This window comes from Bombus pyrosoma, linkage group LG5 (genome assembly GCF_014825855.1).
Source record: "Bombus pyrosoma isolate SC7728 linkage group LG5, ASM1482585v1, whole genome shotgun sequence".
Classification (NCBI taxonomy): Eukaryota; Metazoa; Arthropoda; class Insecta; order Hymenoptera; family Apidae; genus Bombus; species Bombus pyrosoma.
Genome location: NC_057774.1, coordinates 5,233,534 through 5,256,362, shown reverse-complemented (window position 1 = coordinate 5,256,362; position 22,829 = coordinate 5,233,534). Strand labels below are relative to the sequence as shown.

At 33.2% G+C, this 22,829-nt stretch overlaps 6 protein-coding genes across 14 annotated transcripts; 3 read left to right on the top strand and 3 right to left on the bottom strand.

The window, feature by feature from the left end:
* Positions 1–40: 40 nt before the first annotated feature.
* Positions 41–2,895, bottom strand: LOC122567733 (cyclin-dependent kinase 8). Of its 3 annotated transcripts, none has more exons than XM_043726656.1 (12): positions 2,761–2,895; positions 2,509–2,666; positions 2,064–2,166; positions 1,858–1,968; positions 1,613–1,753; positions 1,351–1,540; positions 1,157–1,271; positions 959–1,057; positions 801–873; positions 633–730; positions 446–551; positions 41–381 (listed from the first exon to the last, which is right to left on the bottom strand). In XM_043726656.1, the coding sequence occupies exons 1-12, from the start codon at positions 2,824–2,826 to the stop codon at positions 184–186; spliced, it is 1,458 nt and encodes a 485-aa protein (XP_043582591.1). In that variant the 5' UTR covers positions 2,827–2,895; the 3' UTR covers positions 41–183. The 3 variants fall into 3 exon arrangements, with proteins under 3 accessions (XP_043582591.1, XP_043582592.1, XP_043582593.1); XM_043726657.1 differs by having other exon boundaries at positions 41–378; XM_043726658.1 differs by having other exon boundaries at positions 2,735–2,874.
* A 95-nt stretch (positions 2,896–2,990) lies between these two features.
* LOC122567743 (ER membrane protein complex subunit 5) lies at positions 2,991–3,914 on the top strand. Its single transcript, XM_043726672.1, has 3 exons — positions 2,991–3,208; positions 3,320–3,372; positions 3,448–3,914. Exons 1-3 carry the CDS (start codon positions 3,127–3,129, stop codon positions 3,622–3,624), a joined length of 312 nt encoding a protein of 103 aa, XP_043582607.1. The 5' UTR covers positions 2,991–3,126; the 3' UTR covers positions 3,625–3,914.
* On the bottom strand, positions 3,722–5,563 carry LOC122567737 (proteasome subunit alpha type-7). Its single transcript, XM_043726664.1, has 6 exons — positions 5,204–5,563; positions 4,820–4,946; positions 4,618–4,731; positions 4,408–4,541; positions 4,151–4,333; positions 3,722–4,076 (listed from the first exon to the last, which is right to left on the bottom strand). The coding sequence occupies exons 1-6, from the start codon at positions 5,303–5,305 to the stop codon at positions 3,987–3,989; spliced, it is 750 nt and encodes a 249-aa protein (XP_043582599.1). The 5' UTR covers positions 5,306–5,563; the 3' UTR covers positions 3,722–3,986.
* A 1,759-nt stretch (positions 5,564–7,322) lies between these two features.
* Positions 7,323–11,702, top strand: LOC122567729 (glutathione hydrolase 1 proenzyme-like). Of its 3 annotated transcripts, none has more exons than XM_043726647.1 (11): positions 7,323–7,412; positions 8,653–8,806; positions 8,986–9,110; positions 9,199–9,338; positions 9,425–9,657; positions 9,738–9,898; positions 9,976–10,196; positions 10,479–10,674; positions 10,786–10,951; positions 11,027–11,173; positions 11,248–11,702. In XM_043726647.1, exons 1-11 carry the CDS (start codon positions 7,405–7,407, stop codon positions 11,434–11,436), a joined length of 1,740 nt encoding a protein of 579 aa, XP_043582582.1. In that variant the 5' UTR covers positions 7,323–7,404; the 3' UTR covers positions 11,437–11,702. The 3 variants fall into 3 exon arrangements, with proteins under 3 accessions (XP_043582582.1, XP_043582583.1, XP_043582581.1); XM_043726646.1 differs by lacking the exon at positions 7,323–7,412 and adding an exon at positions 7,648–7,832; XM_043726648.1 differs by lacking the exon at positions 8,653–8,806 and having other exon boundaries at positions 7,347–7,412.
* Positions 11,703–11,814: 112 nt separating this feature from the next.
* On the bottom strand, positions 11,815–17,129 carry LOC122567726 (DNA excision repair protein ERCC-5). Of its 4 annotated transcripts, none has more exons than XM_043726640.1 (10): positions 16,939–17,129; positions 15,990–16,097; positions 15,700–15,875; positions 14,984–15,415; positions 14,693–14,909; positions 13,406–14,622; positions 13,214–13,312; positions 12,926–13,139; positions 12,614–12,850; positions 11,815–12,546 (listed from the first exon to the last, which is right to left on the bottom strand). In XM_043726640.1, exons 2-10 carry the CDS (start codon positions 16,075–16,077, stop codon positions 11,903–11,905), a joined length of 3,324 nt encoding a protein of 1,107 aa, XP_043582575.1. In that variant the 5' UTR covers positions 16,078–16,097; positions 16,939–17,129; the 3' UTR covers positions 11,815–11,902. The 4 variants fall into 4 exon arrangements, with proteins under 4 accessions (XP_043582575.1, XP_043582576.1, XP_043582574.1 ...); XM_043726641.1 differs by lacking the exon at positions 16,939–17,129 and adding an exon at positions 16,487–16,629; XM_043726639.1 differs by lacking the exon at positions 16,939–17,129 and adding an exon at positions 16,173–16,456.
* On the top strand, positions 16,925–22,584 carry LOC122567731 (suppressor of hairless protein). 2 transcript variants are annotated; one of them, XM_043726654.1, is made up of 3 exons: positions 16,925–17,021; positions 17,191–17,445; positions 19,411–22,584. In XM_043726654.1, exon 3 carries the CDS (start codon positions 19,516–19,518, stop codon positions 21,034–21,036), a length of 1,521 nt encoding a protein of 506 aa, XP_043582589.1. In that variant the 5' UTR covers positions 16,925–17,021; positions 17,191–17,445; positions 19,411–19,515; the 3' UTR covers positions 21,037–22,584. The 2 variants fall into 2 exon arrangements, with proteins under 2 accessions (XP_043582589.1, XP_043582588.1); XM_043726653.1 differs by lacking the exons at positions 16,925–17,021; positions 17,191–17,445 and adding an exon at positions 17,485–18,267.
* Positions 22,585–22,829: the final 245 nt, after the last annotated feature.

Here is a 22,829-nt window from a genome sequence, read left to right as displayed (position 1 = left end):
TGTAAAGTCTAAAAAGTACTTTGTAAGACATGAACATGTATACAATATATAAATAAAGTTATATTATCGTACTGTGAATATACAGGAGTCGCTGGTCTGTTCATTGATACAGAAATCGATTAAATCAGTAAACTGATAATTTAATTGCTCTATCAATGAATTCAATCGTTTAAACGAAATCGTTTAAAAGCGTTGATGAAAATTTGACGGTTGCGTTGGTTGTGCTGTAGAATAAACCATCCCTGGAGGCTGTTGATGGGTCATTGCGTGACTCTGATGTTGATGAAATTCTGGAGCCCCGTGAGGACCATTGAGTCTCACCCGCTTTGCGTTTTGTCCATGATTATGATCGCCGTTCCCTTGTTGTTGCTGATTTTGCTGCTAAAATTTTACGAAATTCGTAAGAAGGGAAACCAATTACACGAATAAATCTATATACACTCACAGTTTGTTGTTGATTTTGCCGTGCTTTGTTTTCAGTCTTTTCTTCTGTATCGTCGTCCGTTAAGAATTCCCGTTTCGGATAAGGAATAGGGCAACCGGCAAATATACTACAACATTATTTAATTAGATTGACTCTAGATTTACCAGTAATCGATCGATATGATTGAGACAAATCGTTACAAACATACTCTTGCGTTGGCAATGGTTCTTCTTGGAAGTAAGCATCTTGCATAGAATGTTCGGAAGTTATTCGTTTATTTGGATCCATCATTAACAGTTTTTGAAGCTGAAATGTTTAAATTAATATTATTATTCGGAAAAATGGTTAAGGCTTAAAATATTTTACTTAGCCTCACCAGATTAAACGCTTTACTATCGGGTTTAATTTTATGTCGATCCATATACTTTGTAAGAGAACAATTTGCATAGCTGTAAAAAGATTTATATTCATATTAAAATTAAGTTACAAATTTTGACTTTTTTGTAAGACAACTACTTTTAAAAAAATACTAACTTTGATCTTTTAAAGTCTTTCAATAATGTAGGGTGTTCTGGCATTTTCTTAATATCTTCCCAATCCTTTTCTAAAGGAAATCCCATCACATTGAATATCCTGAACATCAAAGAAATTCGTTTCTTTTTGTGTTATCTTCTATGTTATGAACTATGTTATATTACTATGTTATAGTAATATATCAAACCAAATTTTTACCTATCTAATTGATCATGATGATACGGATTGCTAGTCTTAATATCTTCTTGTCTACAATGAAATATAGGTTCAGAAGTTAAGAGCTCCGCAAATATACACCCAATTGCCCAGATATCTGAAACAACAGAAGGAAAATACTTGGAAGCAATTGTGCACAAACAGTTAATTTTAATTTTTAAATACATACAAAATACCTATAGCTTTTGTGTAATGTCTAGCACCTAAAAGCAATTCTGGTGCTCTATACCAAAATGTCACTACAACTGGATCCAAGTCTGCAAGAGGCTTTAATGGGGCATTGAATAATCTAGCAAAACCCATGTCTGCAATTTTTACACGTCCCCTTTCATTTCCTTCTCCCATTACTAAGATATTTGCTGGTTTCTAAATTATAATATATCAAGTTAATCATACATAAAATATTACACATAGTGTTTGCAAATAATAATAAATTACCAAGTCTCTGTGAAGCACCCAATTGGAATGTAAATAATGAATACCATCTAGAATTTGATATAATAAAGATTTTACCATACCCTTTGGTACCATAACAGGTTTTTTATTAGCCTTTGCTGCTCTATGAAACTTTATTATATGCTATGGATTAAAATAAGAAGCTATTAATATTCTACAAGATAGAAAGTATTGTTTAATAAAATAGCTGTATTATTAGGAAGTATTTGTAATAAACATGAACATACCCATAAATCATGTTCAGCAAAGTCAAATAGTAACCATACTTTGCGATCAATGTGTGATAGAAAAACTCTAATTAACGTAATCACATTTACATGTTTTAGTTCCCTAAGTAACTGTAGAAAGGAGCATATCAAAATATTTGTAATAAAATTATTATTATTACATATAATGCTAGAGTGTACATATAGAAGAAATAATCAATACTTACTGCAATTTCTCGACATGCAGACATTGAAAGACCTGTACCTTCAATCTGCTTTAGGCCAAAATCCTTTGTGTCTGGTCGAGATTTTAATTCGCTATCTGGTACTCTATTCAAATGTCAAGTATATACGCATTATAATCAGAGAAAGTGAAAAGGATAAAATGAAAAGAATTCACACCTTGTATAAATATTTTATGTAATGTCTAGAGTAATTAAAATAAATCATTGTGTATATTATATGTAGATAATTCTAGAAACCATACAAAAACATGTATAGGAATTAGTTTTATTTAAACATTGAAGTAAAAGCTACAATCTTCTAATAACAAAAAGATATTTCACTATAGATTTATACAATTTATGAAAAATTAAAGATTATTCTTATTCATGTAAAATATAATAGTATTAAATGCTACGCAATCTTCTATGTTAGGTTAGAAACACTAACCCTTCCTTTCTGCGAGCTTTATAGACATGCCCATAAGTTCCTCTTCCAACTTTACATCCTTCGAATTCAAAAAGATCTTCGACTTTCGTTCGATCTGTATCAGTTTTTAGTTTAAATTCATAATCCATGATTCTTAGTATTGTTAGGACGATTATCAACTATAAACAAACATTTTAAATGTGTATGTAGATAGACAAAGAGAGCGATCAACCTTTGTATATACTACCTTGATCAGTTCATTAGACTATTTACCATGAATACAATTGTACATGAATACGTCCTCTGGTGGCAGTATATTCCTTTATAGTAGAAATCCATATTATAGTCAGTAGATGGATTAATAAATGATCGATTTTTACTTGCAACATATTAAAAACTAAGTAAACTACTTGTACTTAAATAGATTTCTTAAAAATATAATACAATACAATTAGAAATATAAAAAAGGACTACTTATAGATATAGGTAACTCGTATTATTTTCTTTCGTGTATGTGCGAAAACTGGTGAAAACAAGCCTTGTTTGGTACAGCTAAGACGACATGAGTATGAGGATTACTGTTGTTGGTATTAAGTTATCGATAGAAATTAATAATTCGTTATAATTTATAATACCAAAATGCCTGCAACCGCTTTACACAAATTTATAACGTTGATGGGACTATTGTCAATATTACATACAGCATATTCGGCTGCCCAACGTACGTACTGCAATTATAATTAAGAATTTTTCGATCGAATTACCTTTCCTTAATATGTCTTAGGTTAAGTTGTTTGTATCTTAAATTGTCTTTGTAAAATGCAATTCACAGATCGTTCGTATTTACGGATAACTGAACAGGAATTCATTACCTTACCAATTGATGTATGTATAAAATTAGATTTACAAATCCTGGCATTATGTGCATATAAAAAGTATGGTGATACGTTTTTATTACAGATTTTAATACAAGGCATTATCAGTTTATTTATGGTTATGTATGGAGTAATGTATATTGCCGGTGACTTTAAGGAAATTCGAGCAGTGGTTGATTTAGAAAACAAATCGTGGGAAACATTAAGAAATCTTCCATCATTTCAAATATTCAGTCATCGTGGAAGATCTTTATCTTCTTGATGCATGCAGTGAATCTTATAAATGTTTTTATTATTAATTTTTGGGGGAGGCACAATAATATAATTATTCAATAAGTAGTACATTCTAATGTATGGAATTGTGTAATTTAAGTAATTATTTATTATTTGATCTTAATTTTATTACATTTATAAGAAATACGAAAAGATATTTGTGGTAATATAGTATGAATTTTAAATCACATATTAAAATGTGTGAATGTACATATTGTTTCTAATAGATGTAACAATAGAATACAAATGAAATAAATATTAAAACTTTGTGTTTTCTTATTCATGTATTTTATATTTATTTTATGCAAAATACCAATGAACGAAGAATAAATGTAATTTCATGTAAAGATATCACTTCTTTTGCTTCTTCTTTTCAGCTTCTGCTTCTTTTTCTCTCTCAATTTCGGTAACATATTCTCCAATGGTATCTAAATCTAGCATCTACAGCATAAAAAATATGTGAAATAAATCGTTCAAAGAAAAGATAGAAAATAAGAGTTTTAAAGTTTATATACCTGTAGAGGTTGGCCACGTCGCATTACGGCGATTTCTAAATTTTTTCTTCCTGATTGTACAACTTCTAGTAAAGCTCTAATAGCCAATTTTATCGTTCCTTTTTCTGTCGCTACTTCTTCTGGTGTATAATATTTTTGTAAAAATTCATGAACTGTTTTAGCATTTCGACCTGTCGCGTTTGCCTTTAAAAAGAAATTAATATTTTTTCTTTTTTCTTTTGCAATTAACAAGAATAATCTTTATGCAGGAGACATACCTTCCACTCATAATAAATGCCTGAGGGCTCTGTTTGATATAAGTGTGGAACACCATCATAATCAAAACCAGCTAACAGACATGATATTCCAAATGGTCTTCTACCATTACTTTGTGTATATTTCTGTTTCAAACCTAAGGGCAATGATCAAGTTATTTGTCTTATAAGCATAGACATAACTGAAATGTAACAGATAATATGTTTATTTACCTGCAATGTACCTAGTTATATACTCCAATGTAACTGGATCTTCTACAGTTAATCTGTGACTCTGACACTCAACTTGAGCTCGATTAATTAGTACTCTTGCATCTGCTGTCAAACCTTAGAACATAAAACAAGATATACATTAGAATATAATATGTCTGTAGATCATACTTCAAATATTTAAAAGATCTATCTATAAACGAACCAGCAAATGCCATTACAACATGTTCATCTAAGAGACATATCTTACGAACTGTCCGTTCTTCTTGAAGTTTTGCAATGGATTTCTTTTCAACACCTAAAACGACTACGTCCTTACCACGAACGCCAACCTGATATAAATCAATTTAAAATATTTTCCTTTTAAGAAGATATACATTACAAAGCATAAAGACATACATCATACACATGAAAAGCATTTCAATTTATTTTCAATTCATTAACTATACATATTTAAACGTATTTAAATATTATTATGCAAAATTTCATATATATATAGAGAGAGATATGCTTAATGCAAAAGATATACAGAAAGTTGAACAATTTAACCGCAAACACAAAAGAGGTTAGACAAAATATATCACCGTACCGCAGAAGAACCTTTTCTCACGGCTTCTTGTGCATATTCCACTTGTAGCAAATGCCCATCTGGTGAAAATACCGTGATAGCTCTGTCGTACCTTGCTGTCATTGTTTCAAACTTTTTAAAAATGCACCTCACTTACTTCATCCACGAAATGACTTCGCCGTTTTTCGAACTGATCGCTACATTCGCTACTCATTCAGAGGCTTGATTCCATTTCTTACCGATAGAGGGTAATACAGCAGAACGTATTTCTTTCGACAATAGGAATAACGGGTTGAAACAGGGCGGTTGCGGGGTTGAAGCCATTTCCGGGGAAAAGGGAACAACGGTCACGTGGTACTTTGGTGCCGTATTGGCGATTGGTTATGATCACGCAAGCGCAATTTTATTCTTATCGAGTAAAAGTGAGTTAGGTGAATTGACATATTCATCTAATGTCATAACAGTATGCCGTATATGTGAGAAAACTATTAGAAATACGTTATGCAAAAGTAGCAGTACATATATGGGTAAGAAATTTCCAGTTACCGGCCTAACTAATGAAGTTCTAAGCAAATTTATTGGAGGTGAATTATTTTCGAAGTTAGAAAATCATATGTCTAAGCAAAGCACGCTTGACAGTGATATATAGATTATATCGCAAAAGAAACCATTAATACCTCAACGAATGTACGATACATCAATGTAAGCGACGCATCAACGAGTATCAAGCGTCGCGTCAATAAATGTAATTGATGATAAAATCAATAAAAAAGAATTTTGTTTAAAAATTATTGACAATGTATCTTGATCTCCTTATGCTATTGATATTGACGATTCAATCTATATAGTTGCACAATTTATCGAAGTTTCGATATTTAGGTAATTAGATTATCATTTCACGGTAAAATTTGTAATATTTCATTCTAAATCTGTGACTAACATTTAATCGCTCGGTGATAAGTTATACGCTGCTGTAAAATTCGCTGAATCATGTTGAATATGAATCATAATGCTTTGTTATGTGCAGAAAAATGAAAGATAATCTTCTAGATATCTCTATTTTTATATAATCTCATTAAATAATAATTTATTGAATTTATTGCATAGTTATCTATGCCCATGATAGTTGCAAAATTAGATACCAAACAGAAACAATAAAGATATTTCATATCTATAAAATTCTTACGTCTCGATGATATGCATTTATAGAACACCATTAACATGTCCAGTACACTAATATATAAAAAGAACACTTTGTATTTCTGTTCTACGGAAAATGTTCTATCGTATATGTATAATTGTGAACTAAAGGTCTCATCTTGAAATTACGCGCATTTATGCTAGAACCAATCAGCAATGCTGCATCAAAGTACCACATGATCGCGTTTCCCGCCCCCCACTGCAACTAACTTTACTTCCCTCGCCTAAAGTCTAAAGTAGTGGTTTACGCTTCATTCCGTTATTGCTATGTCTACGATCTTTTTCTACCAGTTTTTACATACATATATCGATAGTGACATAACACATTTGCATAACACATTGTCTGTTATTGCTTGTTTTTCAAAAATATAAGAAATAACTTACATTTGCTTTCAAGAGAGAAAGAAAAAATATTGTAGTCAATACATAATTGTTGCTCGCTTAACACGTAGAATTACGACCCTGTCTTTTCATTAAGAAAAACTTACGAAAAATAATATCATGTTGCGTTCTTGTAAAAATCGCCGAGCTATCGTTTCTAGATTTTTAAGAACTTACGAAAGGAGAAGAGCAGTATACGAGCATCCATGTATCTACCGTTGTAATAAGTTGCGTTCTTAGAAAATCAACATATGTTGGAGAACAAATAAAAAAGGTATGCACGCGGTATCGAAAAAGATACAATAAATGAACCAAATTTTTTAAAAACAACACAAGTGTTCCAAAGGTAATGCAACGGGTATTAAAGAAAGATTTATAATATTAATTAATGAAACGTTTTGTCGCTTGGCGTACTGTATATTAAAAAAGGTATTAACAACTTTGGAGACTTCTTAAGTAGAATAAATTTTTAAGATAGATTTTTAAGTAAAATAGTAGGATACTACTTTGTGAATGTATTGATAGTAGTGGGGATGAATAAATAGAATCTGTATCACAGCTAGTACAAAAGGCGACGATCGGCTTGGTGAAACGTTCAGTCAAGGTTGAGAGCTCTCTTATGCCGTGTTTGTTCACGTAATATGATCGGGTTGGTAAAATACTTTTCATTTTATACACTTCACTTATTATCCCTCTAACGATTTCTTTTTGGTAAAATCATTTTTACGAAAATGTCCGTTAACTATTGTGCGAAATCAGTGTCCGAGTTTTAACATTTGTCCTCGATGAAAATTACTCGTGTACTTACGTATGTAGTCCTTAGATCGTTTTTAACACGAAGGAGTTGCTTCGGTGAAAGTTGACAGGAATTTAATTTTTTAGAGCCTTGACAAATTAAAAAAATCATTCTCAAGTGTTATTCATTTCGAATGTTTATCTTAAATGATTATATAGTGATGTTCTTTGCACATTACATGGTGTATGTGAGAATTAGTATGTAATACCGTACACAAGTTTGCACAAGTACACATGCAATGAATCTTAAGGATGAAGCAATTACGCGAAATATGTGAGTTTTAAAGAATATTTACATTCCTTATCGAAGTTCTATCAGACGTGATGCGGCCGTATTATATTTCGTTAATTTTTAAAATGATTTTACATTTTCAAACTTCGTTCCGTCATTGTTAAAATAGTTGCAGGAAACAAGTTACAATACACTATACATATAATATACATATAATATACATATTATATATATATATAGACGCAATCGTATTACATACATGTATGTATGTATCAATAAATTGAAATGTGTGTGTATGTACTACTTCACGCGTACCATTAGTGATCGGCAATCGCACCTATAGCGTCTTTTTATTTTTACAGTATTAATACACGTTTATTAGTAGTACATTCGATAATATGGAAAAATAAAATAAAATTTTTGATTAATCGGATTTCACATTGTATTCCTTTCACTTTTGTTATTATCGAACAGATAACGCGAAATAATTAATACCATCTGTTGATATTCAACGTAAAAAAGAAGCATTCATAGAAGTTTTAATTATCTTTACGAAGTTTGTTATTATAAAAGGGTATATGTGTATGTATATAATCACTCAATCACATATGTAAGTACGTGTATGATATTTCGACATTAGACAAATTTCGTTTTGCTGATTCGATCGAAACGGTCGATATCAGCACTCGAAGTAATCGTGCATCCTTCTTCCGCATATTTAAAGAGGCAAACGCGATCTGTTTCTATTGAGGTTCGAAAATAAAAGCAAACTTGTTAGAACCAATAAAGATGTTGTTATCATCGAAATATTTTCTCTCCGAATTATTTTGGAAGATTAAGAAGACAATTCCTTTTCGTGCAGACTAAGCAGAAAGAGGGCTGTAACACTTGGGGTGAGCATCGCTGTAGTTCTAACTGTGATATTAACGATAATAATCGTTTTGCTCATTGCTGGTACAGAAAATAAGAATTCAGAAAACGAAAGTTATACTTCGCATTTCGGAATATATACAAAGGTAAAGTATGATGTAAGATAAACAAACGAAGTTACGCCCGCTCGTTGATTTGTCCTTTTTGATTTGCTTACTTACGAAAATGTCGCTCGATTTACATACCTTCGTTTGGAGAAAGAAACGTCAATTATTACATTTACTATCTCTTACGTTGATCTGAACTCAAGTTCTCTGTTTGCAAGGGTGCAGTATCTACGAACGGACAAGAATGCGCTCAGATAGGTGCCGATATGTTGATGAGAGGTGGTTCGGCTGTCGATGCGGCTATAGCGTCCCTTTTGTGCGAGGGCGTTGCATCGTTACATAGGTAAATTAAACTTGGATTATACATGTACGCATGATCTTTAGTCTTCGAACTCCCGTCTCATAACGTTGCGTTCTTCGATGAATCAAAGCATGGGGCTGGGCGGTGGATTTTTAATGACCATTTGGGACTCTACTACCAAAACTGCCAATTATCTGGATGCGCGGGAAACTGCTCCATCTGACGCGCACGAGGATATGTTTCAAAGCAACCCTAATTTAGCGCTGTTCGGTAAGCTGTCTGATCTTTTTATTACACATCGTTATTACTTGCAAACATACCGTAGATATATTAACCTGATCGTGTAAACGAAAAAGGTGGATTAGCAATTGCTGTGCCGGGCGAACTACTCGGATATTGGGAAGCTCATCAGAAATACGGAAAATTGCCATGGCCCGATTTATTTGAGCCTACTATTTCTTTGTGCGCCACTGGATCTCGCGTAACTAAATACCTGGCCTCGTATTTGATCAGTAAAGAGCCGTTAATAAGAGCAGAAAAGTCTTTGGCGGAGATCCTCATAAATCCTATTACCAATTCAACATGGAAGGTGTTACATTTGACAAGCTTGGTTTTCTTCCATAGTCTCCGATTAAAACGTTGATCGTCATAAAATTTCGCTTCTTTTAGGTAAATGATAGAATAAAGAGACCGCGTTTGGCAGAGACGTTAAAGTTGATCGCAAGTCATGGCCCCCATATATTTTACAACGGAACTATAGCTGATAGCCTAGTCGAAGAAATCAAAACTTTCAACGGTATCATCAAAAAGAAAGATTTGCAAAAGTACAGGTTTGTTTGGACCCTCGATGTACATGCTTAGTGGGGAAAAATTGGCAATGAATTTCTGAATGATATACTTATTATAGAGTAAAATGGATGAAACCGATAAAATCAACGATCGGGAATTTAACGATGTATACCGCACCACCACCGGGTTCAGGTGCGATCCTAACTTTCATTATGAACGTTCTTCACGGCATGGTTCCTCACCCCGACAACAGAATTATGTGGCAAACTATAGTCGAAACGTTTAAATGGGCTTATGCTAAAAGAAGCGAACTGGCTGATCCTGAATTCGTCGATATCAGTGAGTTGGCAGTTTACATTATCTAATTGTCAGCCGCAATAATCATACGCAATGAAGAGCAATTGTATTTTATGATATATCATCAGAACTTTATTTTAAATCATATTAGATAAGAAGATGCGATAAGCGTAAATTTAGAATCAATTGTCTCGGAATTAATAAACATACGATATTACATATAAACATACGAAATATACGTAGAAAAGTTTAAAATCTTATCATTAACATCCGCTAACATTCCTATGTTTCTTCTTTATTTTACATAAGCAATAATCTTTTCAGCTTCCGTGCTTGATAATCTGACATCCATCGACTATGCCAACAGTATTCGAAATAAAATTACAATTAATAAAACAAACAATGATCCGAAATATTATGGTGCTGTTATGACCACACCAGAGGATTCAGGGACATCTCACGTTTCTGTCTTAGCTCCAGACGGATCGGCTGTATCAGTCACATCCACGATAAATCAAGTGTATGTTGATTTTGTAAGCTTTCTACTTTTAAATCCAATTTTCAAAAGCACACCTACACCTATGAATAGGATAAAAGACATATCTTTTAATTCTATATATCAATTCGATAGCTTTGGCGCGATGAGACGTTCAAGATCGACTGGGATAATTTTTAACGATGAAATGGACGATTTTAGTTCTCCAAACATAACTAATGGTTTCGACTTACCACCTTCGCCAGCGAATTTCATTAGGCCTGGAAAAAGACCTATGAGTTCTATGAGTCCAACCATCGTTGTAAGTGTACTTTATGAATTAAGAGATAAATATCGAGTATTCTCATCTTATTGTTTTTCTTTTTTGTTCGTAAAGGTAGACAAGAGTGGAGAAGTTCGTTTAGTAATTGGTGCTGCAGGCGGAACTAAAATCACCTCTGCAGTTGCAATAGCAATGGTATTAAATCTTTGGTCAGGGTATAACGTAAAACAAGCTATTGATATGCTTAGAATTCATCATCAGGTAAAGTTCAACGTCAATTCGTCATTCAATATTGCGCATTTCTAACTATCAATAACGCTTTTTATGAATTCCAGCTCTTACCAATGACTGTTCAAAATGAGAAAGGATTTTCTCCGGACGTGTTAAATTATTTATGGAGCATTGGACACAATGTTTCAACTTACTCAGGAATTGGAAGTGCAATTACAGCTATATCTAAACAAAACGGAGAAATAATTGCTAGCTCAGACTTTCGCAGGGAAGGAAGAACTGCTGGCTTTTAAATGATTATTTGTGATAGAATATTCATTGATGAATAAGTGCGAACACATACACACACATGTGTCCACACACTTACAATAAGTTAGAGATAAGGGATAACAGGAAAATGTTTCAGTATGATTATACAGAAATATCTTTTCCAAGTTCTCTTTTCCTGTCATGTAGCATCTAACAAAGTATCGCTAAACTACATATAACGCAAAAATGTTTAATATTTGCGACGAAATAAATTTTTAATTGACCTTTTTAAGATTCTCAACAGATATAAGCATCAGATATATGTTATATAAAAAATAACATAAATTTTATTAAATACTTGAAAATCACACGCGTACATTTAATGACGCTAATTTTTACATATTTTTAAAGAACGTAACAGGCACCGTATAAAATAATAATTTATTTTAAAAAATGTACATGTTTCGTTCATTAATTTACATTAGTTACATTAATTTACATTAAATAATACTACGAACTATCACTATCACTTTCTGAAAGTTCAGCTTCTTTCTTTACTTTTCTTACACAACGTCTTATCTTTTTCGTCTTGTATAATCCTTGTTTCGACTTCCGAATTACTTCTATCGCGTGTAATTTTTTTTTTAAGGCATTTGCTTTATCACTTTCTCTTTGTGGTATATATTCATCAACATTTTTCTCGTTACAAGCAGAAACAGTAAAAACTTTAGGTTTAGTATTATCAACTGAAGCTCGTTCATTTTTCAACTCTCCTCTCTTTTTTCGGTTTTCAACCAAAGATTTCTTTCTCTTTATTGATTGTTGCATGCTTTCTACACTTATGGAATCTTCCTTATTTTCATTGCTTAATTTTTGCACAGCCTTCTGAACTCGTTTACTTAAATTCATTTCTATTGATTTCGGAATAGTTTGTAACTTAAAATACGCATTTATTTTCTGTTGGCTTTGTTTTTCTTGTAATCTTTTCAATACCGGTTCGATAATTTTATTATACTTATTTTTATCCCAACCAAATTTTTGTTTTACGTAATCGGCTAGAAGTATAATATTAGGTTTACCCCACGTGAAAGTCTCTTTTGATTCATCCACTTTAGGCGAAAGATACGCTTGCACAACAGCTTGACTCGGGAAACCTGTACATAAAACAACAATGTATCATATGAACTGTGTGTAACGATAAAAGATATCATATACTTGTACCTTTTTGAATTTGTAAATTCTGTAATTTGGTTCGTAAATTCGCTTTCCCAGGACCAGCGGTTTTACCATTTTTGATCCAAGAAGAAAAGTTTGTTAAACCTTGCAATAAATCGTCGCCTTCTGAAGGGAATGCTGCTAATATTTCTAACGCAGTAACAGGTCCAATACCAGTTAAACCTGTTGTATAATCGCTACCAACCAAGAGAGCAAGCCGTATCATTTCGTTTCGCGTTAATTCTAAGAAAGAGATAAATATTTTATAATTTGTACACGGATGCGTTTCTTTTTATATTGAAAGTACAATAGGCTTACTGAAATAGTGTTGTATATCACAGGATCGAAATTCAAGAACCTTTTTATTGTTATCAAAAAAATTTTTGTAAACGCATTGTCCACCAAATAACCAAATATCTGAATCATCTGTAATCGTACCATCGATGAGATGAATTTGTTCCAAGTATGCGCATTGCGCCTCTGCTTCCATAGGTGCTATAACATATGGTATTCCGAATAATCGTAATAGTTCCTACAAATAAATAATTTCATTGATGTTATGTTAAATAACAGTGCTAAGAATTTACTAAATTTACATCGTGATACCTGTGCTTCGATTCGTATTTGGTCAGAAATATCGATACCTTGTCTTTCTAATTTACCAATATTTGCCATTAGTTCTGTTTGTTTGTCCTCTAATTGTGTCTGCAATTATACTAAAATATGCTAAATATTCCAAGAATATTTCCGTGTATCCATTACCCGTATGTGTATATCTAATCTGATGTATGTACGTACTTGTAACGATAGTAATTCCTCTTCGTTCATAGGTATAGGGCTTATTCTTTTTGTATAATCAATCAGCATGTTAGCATTTGTATTGTCTTTGATATTTGCAGCTTCTACATTATCCTTTACAGAATTGGTTAAATTTTCGATGCTATCTTTCATTTGATTTTCTTCTAATGGTACATTCGTGTTTAAAGTATTCGGATCGATATCGATAGTGGTCTGCACATTAAGATTATCAATTTCTTTTACATTAAGCAGCTGTTTATCTTTAATTTGATATTTTTTTGAATCTACTGTTTCTTTGAAGGTGCGTTCGTTTCTTGGTATTTCTTGATCATAATGAGATATTTCCGCCGATTGTGTAGGATGTATATCTGTATTGAACTCGCTATTGTGTGTTTCAAATACGTCGGCAAACATATCATCCACTACTTTTTCATCAGATCTAAATGTTATTTGGATACCTTGTGGAACATATTTATTAGTAGTGGTACCTATATCTGGTATCGGTATATCTTCTATTTCTATGAAATCGTCCGAGTCTGACAATGAGTCTGTTGAATTAACTGTTACTACATTTTTTGATTCAACTTGCGCTTTATCTGAAATGTTTGTCATTCTAGTAGGAGAGATATTAATGTTTGTTTCAGTGTTTGATTCAGCTAATTCCGGCTTCGATACATCGATTGATTTTATAGTATTTGTATAATTATGTTTCGTATCTTCTTTGCCATCCTCAGATATTGTAGAATGCTTCGTATTTAATGAATTATTTTTACTTTCACAAGGCTGTATTGTTTTAAATGAATCGATTTGTTGTGATATTCTTGACATATTTTCGACATCTTTGTAAGTTTCTTTGTTATTTTGCTCAAGAAGGGTAAGAATCTGTTTTTCCGTTAATCCACTATATTCTAACATATATGTTAATGCAGGATTAGTAATGTTTTGTTTGAAATATTTTTTTGGTAATACTCGCGACTCATTGGATTCTACTTCCGATTCTATATCGCTATCTGTTTCCCGCCTAAATTTAAAATTATTCATATCTGTTATATCAGTGTCACTGTCACAATCATCATCAAGTTCATATTCATTTATATCATCACAGATTTTTGTATCTTTACTGGGTCCAGCAGTGGCTTCATCCATTCTATTTTCGTGCTGTATGCTCTCGCTATCTGAATTAACATCATCGTTGTCCTTTAAATAAGCATTTTTATCTACAATATAAAGCATAAAGAATTAAGAAATGATCAGTTTCAGCTTGTATAGTAGAAGGCTATTACGTACCACTAATATATATTAATCTAGTTGTATCGTCCGCAGCGATACGATAAGTATAATTTTGAACGTTCGTCGGTATTCCCTGTTCTTTTAATAATTTATCTAGCTCGTCCAACGTAAGCGTTTTTCCACCCATTTCTTTTTCTGCAGATTCTAAACTTTGTTGTACTAATCGACGTTTCAATAAACGTTTCATTTGGAAACCAGAAAATTCATTTGATTCCTAAATAAAAACATATTTCAGATAAACGACAAAATTAAATGCTTATACATATAATCCTCAAAATGAGCATGTACTTCAGGCATTTCATGCAAACGGCCCCATGAACTTTGTTTTCTTGTTTCTTTCAGATCTGTTAGAATTTCATAACGCACATCAGCTGGTAAAGTTTTAAATTCGGCGCTAGTTACATCCACACTATGAATATTGCCAATCCATTTTGTTTGCTTTCTTGGACTTGGTTCATCAGATGAATCAGAATTACAATCATCGCTATGACTTGATTCTGCTTTACTAGTGCTTGGCATATTTGGCAATTTGTACATATCATTCACAGTTTGCTTATTTTGCAAATTTATAACTACTTCAGAAGAGCCATTCGTAGTAATTTGTTTCTCTGTATTAAGAACCATCTTTATTGTAGAGTGCTTTATCAAATTATTTATTAATTCTGTCCTCATCTGTTGGGCTTTATTCTTGGCCATAGATTTCTGTTTCCTGCGTAAAGCCTGTGAACACAAAAGAATAAGAACCTCTTTTCTCACTACCTGGTTCCCACAGCAAACTAATTATGTACAGACAATATTATAATCAAGATAAAAGTACAATTTCATTAAACATGCATGCAACGTACCTAATATTAGGATGTATAATAGTTTAGACAATTAGAAAGTTAAACGAAACCAGCTAAATTATATTATATAAAGATCTATAGTTGATACTTTAGTTATAAAGTACACATTCTTAAAGTTTATACTTTAAAAAATGAAAGTGTAATAAAAAATATATTTACAATTGTGTTCTTCTTAAGCATTGGCACACCTCCATCAAAAACGAAAACTGGTTTAATTTTATAATACAATAGTTTGCATATTCTATGAAATAAACCAATAAGATGTGCATTAGGTTTAGGATTACCAAAGCGGTCCTGGTACCCTTGTAGCACTTGATGTATCCAGATTGATATATCTAAAAAATCACAAAACTTTGTTTATATAAAATCACAAAATAATTGATTTGCAAATAAATTTATGTGCAATTATTAACATAATAAATGTACAAATACAAATTTTTAGGATGTACCAATAGCTAAGATCTTTCCTTCTAATGTTTCCAGGGGTACTTGTTTTCCTGTTGCATCAAGTAGACGCCAAAGACCATAAACACCCATTATCACAACTTAATAAGTCTCTAAAAAGTAATACTTTTAATGACTTTAATAGATACCATTTACTACAATGCATCATAGTATATTTTATAATTTACCATGCAAAATTGTATGTATATTGAAAGATATAATAAAAGCATAAGGACCAAATATATTTTTAACAATTTATAACCTAAACTCTAAATACGTTATGAAAATATAGGAGGATAAAAAATATTTATTATTTGTAAAAAATAAATTTACGCGCGTATATTTTACATACACACGTACATACGTGTATTTATATTAATGTTAAAACATTAAATTATATGTTTTTGATATGATATTAGTATCTTGACGCGCAAAACTTATTCTTACAGACACCGCACTGGTGTCAGCTGATTACAAAAACAATGTGCTTATATATACTTACACATTAGACGCGCATTTAGATCGTATGGTGTAATATGTTTAAAAAAAATAAGCAGAGATTGTCAGAATTGTATATTTTAATCATATTATTATCGTGAGAAAATTGGTAATTCACCAGATTTTCTGAATATCATTAATGGTATTTTATTTTCATCGTATTATTATGTATTTACCAACTCCTTACATTCATGCTTTAAAGATAAGAGATGTAATCTTGCCGAATTATTTGTTCATATATTAAAATTGTGAAATTTGCTCATACAAGTTTTATGCATAAAATAGAAAATATTGTATTAATATAAACATATTATAGTTTTGAAATATGTGAGTTTAATAACAAAATAAAATTTTTCATTGAGAAAAATGGCAAAATTTTCGAAAAATGTTTATGTATACACAAAAAATAAGTAAACCATGTTTCTAATACGCAAAAACTAATCTTGTGTAACATACGTTTTCATCAATAACGTTCGCCGGTCTAAAATTCATGTAAATTTTTTAGCCGTCCAAGAACTCGACTTTCGATGGAATAAAAGGTGAGCTTATATAGAACGTTAATTTGTCTATCCACGCGCACTCGTCCTATATTACGCAGTACCAGGCTATTGGCCGTTCGTGTGATTCGAATACAAGTACTCGTAATGTAATATGTGAAATACAGTAGTGTGTAACTCGTCTAGTCCATGGGTATATACACACTTGCAGACATGATGTATATATCGTATCGTCATCATGAGAGAAGTGAAGTGAGGTAGAGGCCACCCACTCTTTCCCACAGCAGGTTTTTCCCACGCCCCCCAGGGTAACCCCAACATCCTTTTGCGGCAGCAATTCCACGGTATCTATGGAGTAGAGGGGAGCAGCTCACGTCAGGTGGGGAACAAGAGGGGAAACTGGAGGCGCTTGGGTCGACCAGGCCATTGTACAACAGTAAAACAATAGAATCAGCAGCTCAGTAACGTAACTATTCAAACCCCTAAAAATTCTTACGCTTTCATTCCGATTTTATAAGTATTAACGTGTGTGACCGTTATCAATATTTCTTACACAACTTAAAAATTATATGATACTTCCTATTCGAAGATATAACGTATAATTTTATAAAATATTTCGGTAAATTGTAATAGAAGGGTATATCTAATTGTATCTTTTTCTTTCGTTATTCGATACTTCTTTGAAAATTTCCATCTTAAAAATTTTCTTTTTATATTCAGTAATAGACGATAAAAGAAGAAGGAAATGATTGAAATATTTACACGAATGGCACTGATCGGTTTTATATCGAGAGGCTCATGGATCCCTCTACAAATACGTACCTGTTAGAGCCACTTACGCGGGTAGTAATAACTCTACGTTGTCGTTTCGAACTTAGTTACTCGGCGAAGACCGTCCGGGTAGGTTGTATATTTTTTAGTAGATTTGTCGAAATGTGTGTTTATCAGTCGCTATTAGCCTGAAAGTGACAATATTGCAGAAAACCTAAATATAAGAAGGAAACCATAGAACGTATTCAAACAGTGTTTCGAAACAGTATGTTTGTATTTTGGATTTAAAGTGGCGCGCGCGCGGCTAAATCATTTCTAAGGGTTGGTAAGACTGTTCGGAAAATTCGGAAAGTGAACAGGTGTTTTTTGAATGGATTAGGGAGAATAGGTGACGAGGACGCAAAAGGATTTGCGAATGTTGAAGAATCAAGGAACAGTGTGACATTTGTGAATAACCGATCATTTTAAAAAATGCACTGGGATTTATGTTTCCATTGAACATATTACGAAAAATGAGGTGAGCCCCCAAAACGTAACCTGTTTTTGTTCGGTGTAATCTTTGCATCAAGAAGGTAAATAGAAGATATTTTTAGTAGTTTAATAATTCTTTATTAAAACAATTGTATAAGCTTGTTACTTTCAACATTTATCAATCTATCTATGAAATTAAAACAATCTACAATGTTCAATTTCTATTATTATGGAATGTAAATTCTTCATATTCAAAAAGTATCTTTTAGCAAGAATATCTTTTTCTTCTTATAACGTTATATATAATTTTATATTTATAAACGTTACAACACGCATAAAGTTTAGATCAGGTTGTTATTTATGTACTAATATAAGTTCTGTTATTACAATGTACCGCAATACATAAAGTTTAGTTCGTTGATTTCACACAGAAGAATGTATTTGTAATTCTATTCGTGATGCATTTAATTAAGAGTTGTGAGTATATATAGCTTATGCCAGATAATTGGTATCACAAATTTTATTAGGAAGTACAAGCTTTTTGCTTTTCCTAGAATATTATTTTGTTGGTTCTTTGTAAAACGCATAGTAATATGTAACATGGATGAGCAATATTGTACTTTGTAACCAATACTGTATTTGAAAACTTAGAGAAGTTACCTTAGCATATGTAAAATTAATCAGAGAACATCTTTATACTTACAAGTACATGGATATGATTGTATAGACACGACGAACAAGGGTGATTTAATTCATGCAGGAAAAATGAGCTCAGCTTGGTTCCCACAGTATATATGTACATTTCCTCTTTCCTGTACTAAGACTAGCAATTCTTAGGAGCTCGTTTAAAGAAAGATACCTTACGTTAATTATATCTTGCATCGAGAAAAACAAAAATCTTTCCCACACTCTAGTCTTACACGAATAGAATCCTATGCATCTATGTCTATTCAAAGATATATAGTTAAAAAGACAACTGTTTTTTACAATTAGGGTAATATGTATAGATTTGGATATCTGCAATAACAAAGTATGATCCCATTTATGTATATTTATTTCAATTTGATTTAATGATATATTTGTGTCTTTCTAATATCTACTTGACAAGAGAATATTTGAAAAAATAAGAACGATATCGAGTGTGAAAAACAATATTGGTTATAATTGGCCATGATGAAATGTATTTCAGGTAAAGAGGCAGTGGCAATTATGACATGCATAGATGACAAGGATAGTCTGCAAGCAACCTAACAACTCTGTTGTATAGTCGAGCGAATCGAAGCGAAGATTAAATATGCCACACCAGTTTGGTTTGCCGACGATGGCACATGGAATGCAATCTCCTCCTTCACCGACTTCGGTCATGTCGGTTTACCCCCGATTTGGATCCGGTGTCTATAGACCGGATCATCAAGATCAAAGGTTGACACGCGAAGCAATGGAACGTTATTTGCGCGATAGAAGCGACATGGTTATTGTAATTCTTCATGCAAAGGTTGCGCAAAAGTCGTACGGCAACGAAAAAAGATTCTTCTGTCCTCCACCGTGTATCTATTTGTTCGGTGATGGATGGAGAATGCGGCAGGAACAGATGCTTCGTGAAGGAGAGACTGAGCAGTCCGCTCAACTTTGCGCATTTATCGGAATCGGGAATTCCGATCAAGACATGCAACAACTGGATTTGAACAATGGTAAACAGTATTGCGCGGCAAAGACACTTTATATTTCGGATTCGGATAAGAGGAAGCACTTTATGCTCTCGGTGAAAATGTTTTACGGTAGCGGACACGACATCGGTGTGTTTCATAGTAAAAGAATCAAAGTGATCTCGAAGCCGTCGAAGAAGAAACAATCGTTGAAAAACGCCGATTTGTGTATAGCGAGCGGAACAAAAGTTGCGCTATTTAATCGGTTACGATCTCAAACGGTTAGCACGCGTTATCTTCATGTGGAAAACGGAAATTTTCATGCCAGTTCGACGCAGTGGGGTGCGTTCACCATACACCTGTTGGACGATAATGAGAGCGAATCGGAAGAGTTTCAGGTTCGAGACGGCTACGTACATTACGGCAGTACAGTGAAATTGGTATGTTCGGTAACAGGAATGGCTCTTCCACGTTTAGTAATTCGGAAAGTGGACAAACAAATGGCCAGTCTAGAGGCGGACGATCCAGTTTCGCAACTGCATAAATGCGCTTTCTATATGAAAGACACGGACCATATGTACCTCTGTTTGTCTCAAGAACGTATTATCCAATTTCAAGCTACTCCTTGTCCGAAGGAGGCAAATAAAGAGATGATAAACGACGGTGCCTGTTGGACGATAATCAGCACCGATAAGGCAGAGTATCAATTCTTCGAAGGCATGGGCCCGGTTAGATCGCCGGTAACACCGGTACCATTGGTCCATAGTTTGCACTTGAATGGTGGCGGGGACGTGGCAATGCTCGAATTGACAGGAGATAATTTTACGCCTAATCTTCAGGTATGGTTCGGTGACGTGGAAGCGGAAACTATGTATAGATGTCAGGAAAGCATGCTTTGCGTGGTACCAGATATATCACAATTTAGGGGCGAATGGTTATGGGTGCGGCAACCGACTCAGGTGCCTGTCTCGTTGGTTCGCAACGATGGTATCATTTACGCGACCGGTTTGACGTTTACCTATACTCCAGAACCTGGTCCTCGGCCTCACTGTCCACCAGCAGACGAAATTATGAGAGCACCACGCGGCATGCACAATCAACCGAATATGCCACCGGCGATCGCGGACGTACCTTGGAACACCCATCAACCCCCTCAATCGGGTCTCTGATGTTTCCTAGACAATTACAGTGCGCATCACCAAAGTTTACGAGTCAGTGAGACGAACGCTGTTGTTTCCGTTCATTCTTCGAACGATATTCCAGTTGTTTCTATCGATAACAACGAGCCAGTCGGCGACGATGTTAACTCAGTGACTACCTACGCAGCGAAAGACCTATTGCTCCGAGTCGACAGTGCGGCAACAAGTTTAGACAATATAAAAAGCAGCACGTAGCAACCATTTCGTTGCATTGCGTTGCGTTGCGTTGTGTCGCATTACGTTGCGTTTTATTGCGTTACGACGCTACGTTGAATATGTACAGTGTGCGGTACCGAGAATCGTTTCCCTATGTTCATAAATACGTAGGTACCTAGCTTTAAGTGTTGATACAGAATTACACACAGGGATTAGAATTTATAGCGACCTTAGAATTAAGAGCTTTTTACGAATGTGAATATATTTAGCTATTACTTGGTAAAAGGAATATGATGGGGAGGGGAGAACAAATTCGAAAATTTGTTCGCTCGTTAAACGACGAAACAAAACACGCTATTAAATCTCTCCGTTGTATTAGATTAGCCATCGAGACTTAACGGCTTAGACCGTACAATTGCATATCGATCACTGGAAGTGGTTGTACATTTCTCATCGATTACTGCAGATTCGTTCTTCGAAAGATCAGATCTTGTTACCGAAGGAATCTATATTTGGTTTAAAATTGACCGAATTTCTACTACAATTATCGCAATACACATTGTATGTAAAAACGTAGTTTTCAGAATGCTCTTGCTGATACTTTTTACATTTATAAAAATGTAGCATCAAATAATTTTTGAAGGCATTCATTTTTATTTATCGAGAAATACAAATGACTTGCGAATATCGGCCAAGATACAAACTACATATACGATGGAAATATTCGAACAACTAATTCATCTTTTACAAACCAATCGAAAATTTCCATCCATTCAGTTTCTTTCTTTCATATCATGAATATTTCAAACGTATTTAATTTACTATTTTACATAGTATATGCATTAATGCAAAATTGAACATTATAATCGTATTTTTCTCGTGATACATAATGTATGTAATATTTCAGACGGACTACACGTTAATCTTGTGAAACTTTATGTGCGACTTAGAAATTATTCTAGATTTAATCCGATTGGAGAAAATCACTAGTATCTTGCCGAAATTGCAATTTGCTATTTCGATTGATTTCGTGCGCTAACCAACTATCGCTATTTTATTTTACCGACGATTATTTATTTTCATAATTGTTATATTATTTCGTCAATGAAACCTTTGATTGCTTTTTTAACGTAGACGTAAAATATTGTGCACGCTTCCTATTAATCTCACTGATTATCGATATCTCGATTTTTCTAACGAAATTCTTGATATCATCCACAGAGAAGACAATATGCTTATTCGCGTGAAAATACGATATGTAACGGTGCATTTTAAATGGATGACACAAAAGAAAAATCTAAATATATACGTTTTTATGTCTCTCTATGTTTTACAATAAATTGGTCAGATTTATATAATAAAGTCTTTACTTCATGACCTACACGTTATTTCCAAATCCCAAGGTTCGATAATAGAGACAACTGTACGTACATAACTGTCGCGGTACGAAGCTGAGGTGTACTTTAAAGGAGTAATTGCATTTCGAAGGAATGGGCCAGTCGTTTTACATTTCATCGAAATTGTTCGAAATACCAATATAATATTATTGTATGCGGAACGCAGTAATATGTTTCGGGCAAAGCAACGAAATTTGTTGATATGAAAAC

Coding starts and splice junctions, on each gene's coding strand:
- LOC122567743 (XM_043726672.1), top strand. CDS start 3,127: ATGCCTGCAACCGCTTTACACAAATTTATAACGTTGATGGGACTATTG. Junction 3,209..3,319: donor AGCATATTCGGCTGCCCAAC/GTACGTACTGCA, acceptor TGCAATTCACAG/ATCGTTCGTATTTACGGATA. Junction 3,373..3,447: donor TCATTACCTTACCAATTGAT/GTATGTATAAAA, acceptor TTTTTATTACAG/ATTTTAATACAAGGCATTAT.
- LOC122567731 (XM_043726654.1), top strand. CDS start 19,516: ATGCCACACCAGTTTGGTTTGCCGACGATGGCACATGGAATGCAATCT.
- LOC122567733 (XM_043726656.1), bottom strand. CDS start 2,826: ATGGATTTCTACTATAAAGGAATATACTGCCACCAGAGGACGTATTCA. Junction 1,541..1,612: donor GGGTGCTTCACAGAGACTTG/GTAATTTATTAT, acceptor ATTATAATTTAG/AAACCAGCAAATATCTTAGT. Junction 552..632: donor GAACCATTGCCAACGCAAGA/GTATGTTTGTAA, acceptor ATAATGTTGTAG/TATATTTGCCGGTTGCCCTA.
- LOC122567737 (XM_043726664.1), bottom strand. CDS start 5,305: ATGACAGCAAGGTACGACAGAGCTATCACGGTATTTTCACCAGATGGG. Junction 4,732..4,819: donor TGTTGTAATGGCATTTGCTG/GTTCGTTTATAG, acceptor TTATGTTCTAAG/GTTTGACAGCAGATGCAAGA. Junction 4,542..4,617: donor TATAACTAGGTACATTGCAG/GTAAATAAACAT, acceptor CATTGCCCTTAG/GTTTGAAACAGAAATATACA.
- LOC122567726 (XM_043726640.1), bottom strand. CDS start 16,077: ATGGGTGTTTATGGTCTTTGGCGTCTACTTGATGCAACAGGAAAACAA. Junction 13,313..13,405: donor AGGAATTACTATCGTTACAA/GTACGTACATAC, acceptor GTATAATTGCAG/ACACAATTAGAGGACAAACA. Junction 12,547..12,613: donor GAATTTACAAATTCAAAAAG/GTACAAGTATAT, acceptor TTTTATGTACAG/GTTTCCCGAGTCAAGCTGTT.
- LOC122567729 (XM_043726646.1), top strand. CDS start 7,798: ATGAATCTTAAGGATGAAGCAATTACGCGAAATAT. Junction 10,197..10,478: donor TCCTGAATTCGTCGATATCA/GTGAGTTGGCAG, acceptor TAATCTTTTCAG/CTTCCGTGCTTGATAATCTG. Junction 10,952..11,026: donor CTATGAGTCCAACCATCGTT/GTAAGTGTACTT, acceptor TTGTTCGTAAAG/GTAGACAAGAGTGGAGAAGT.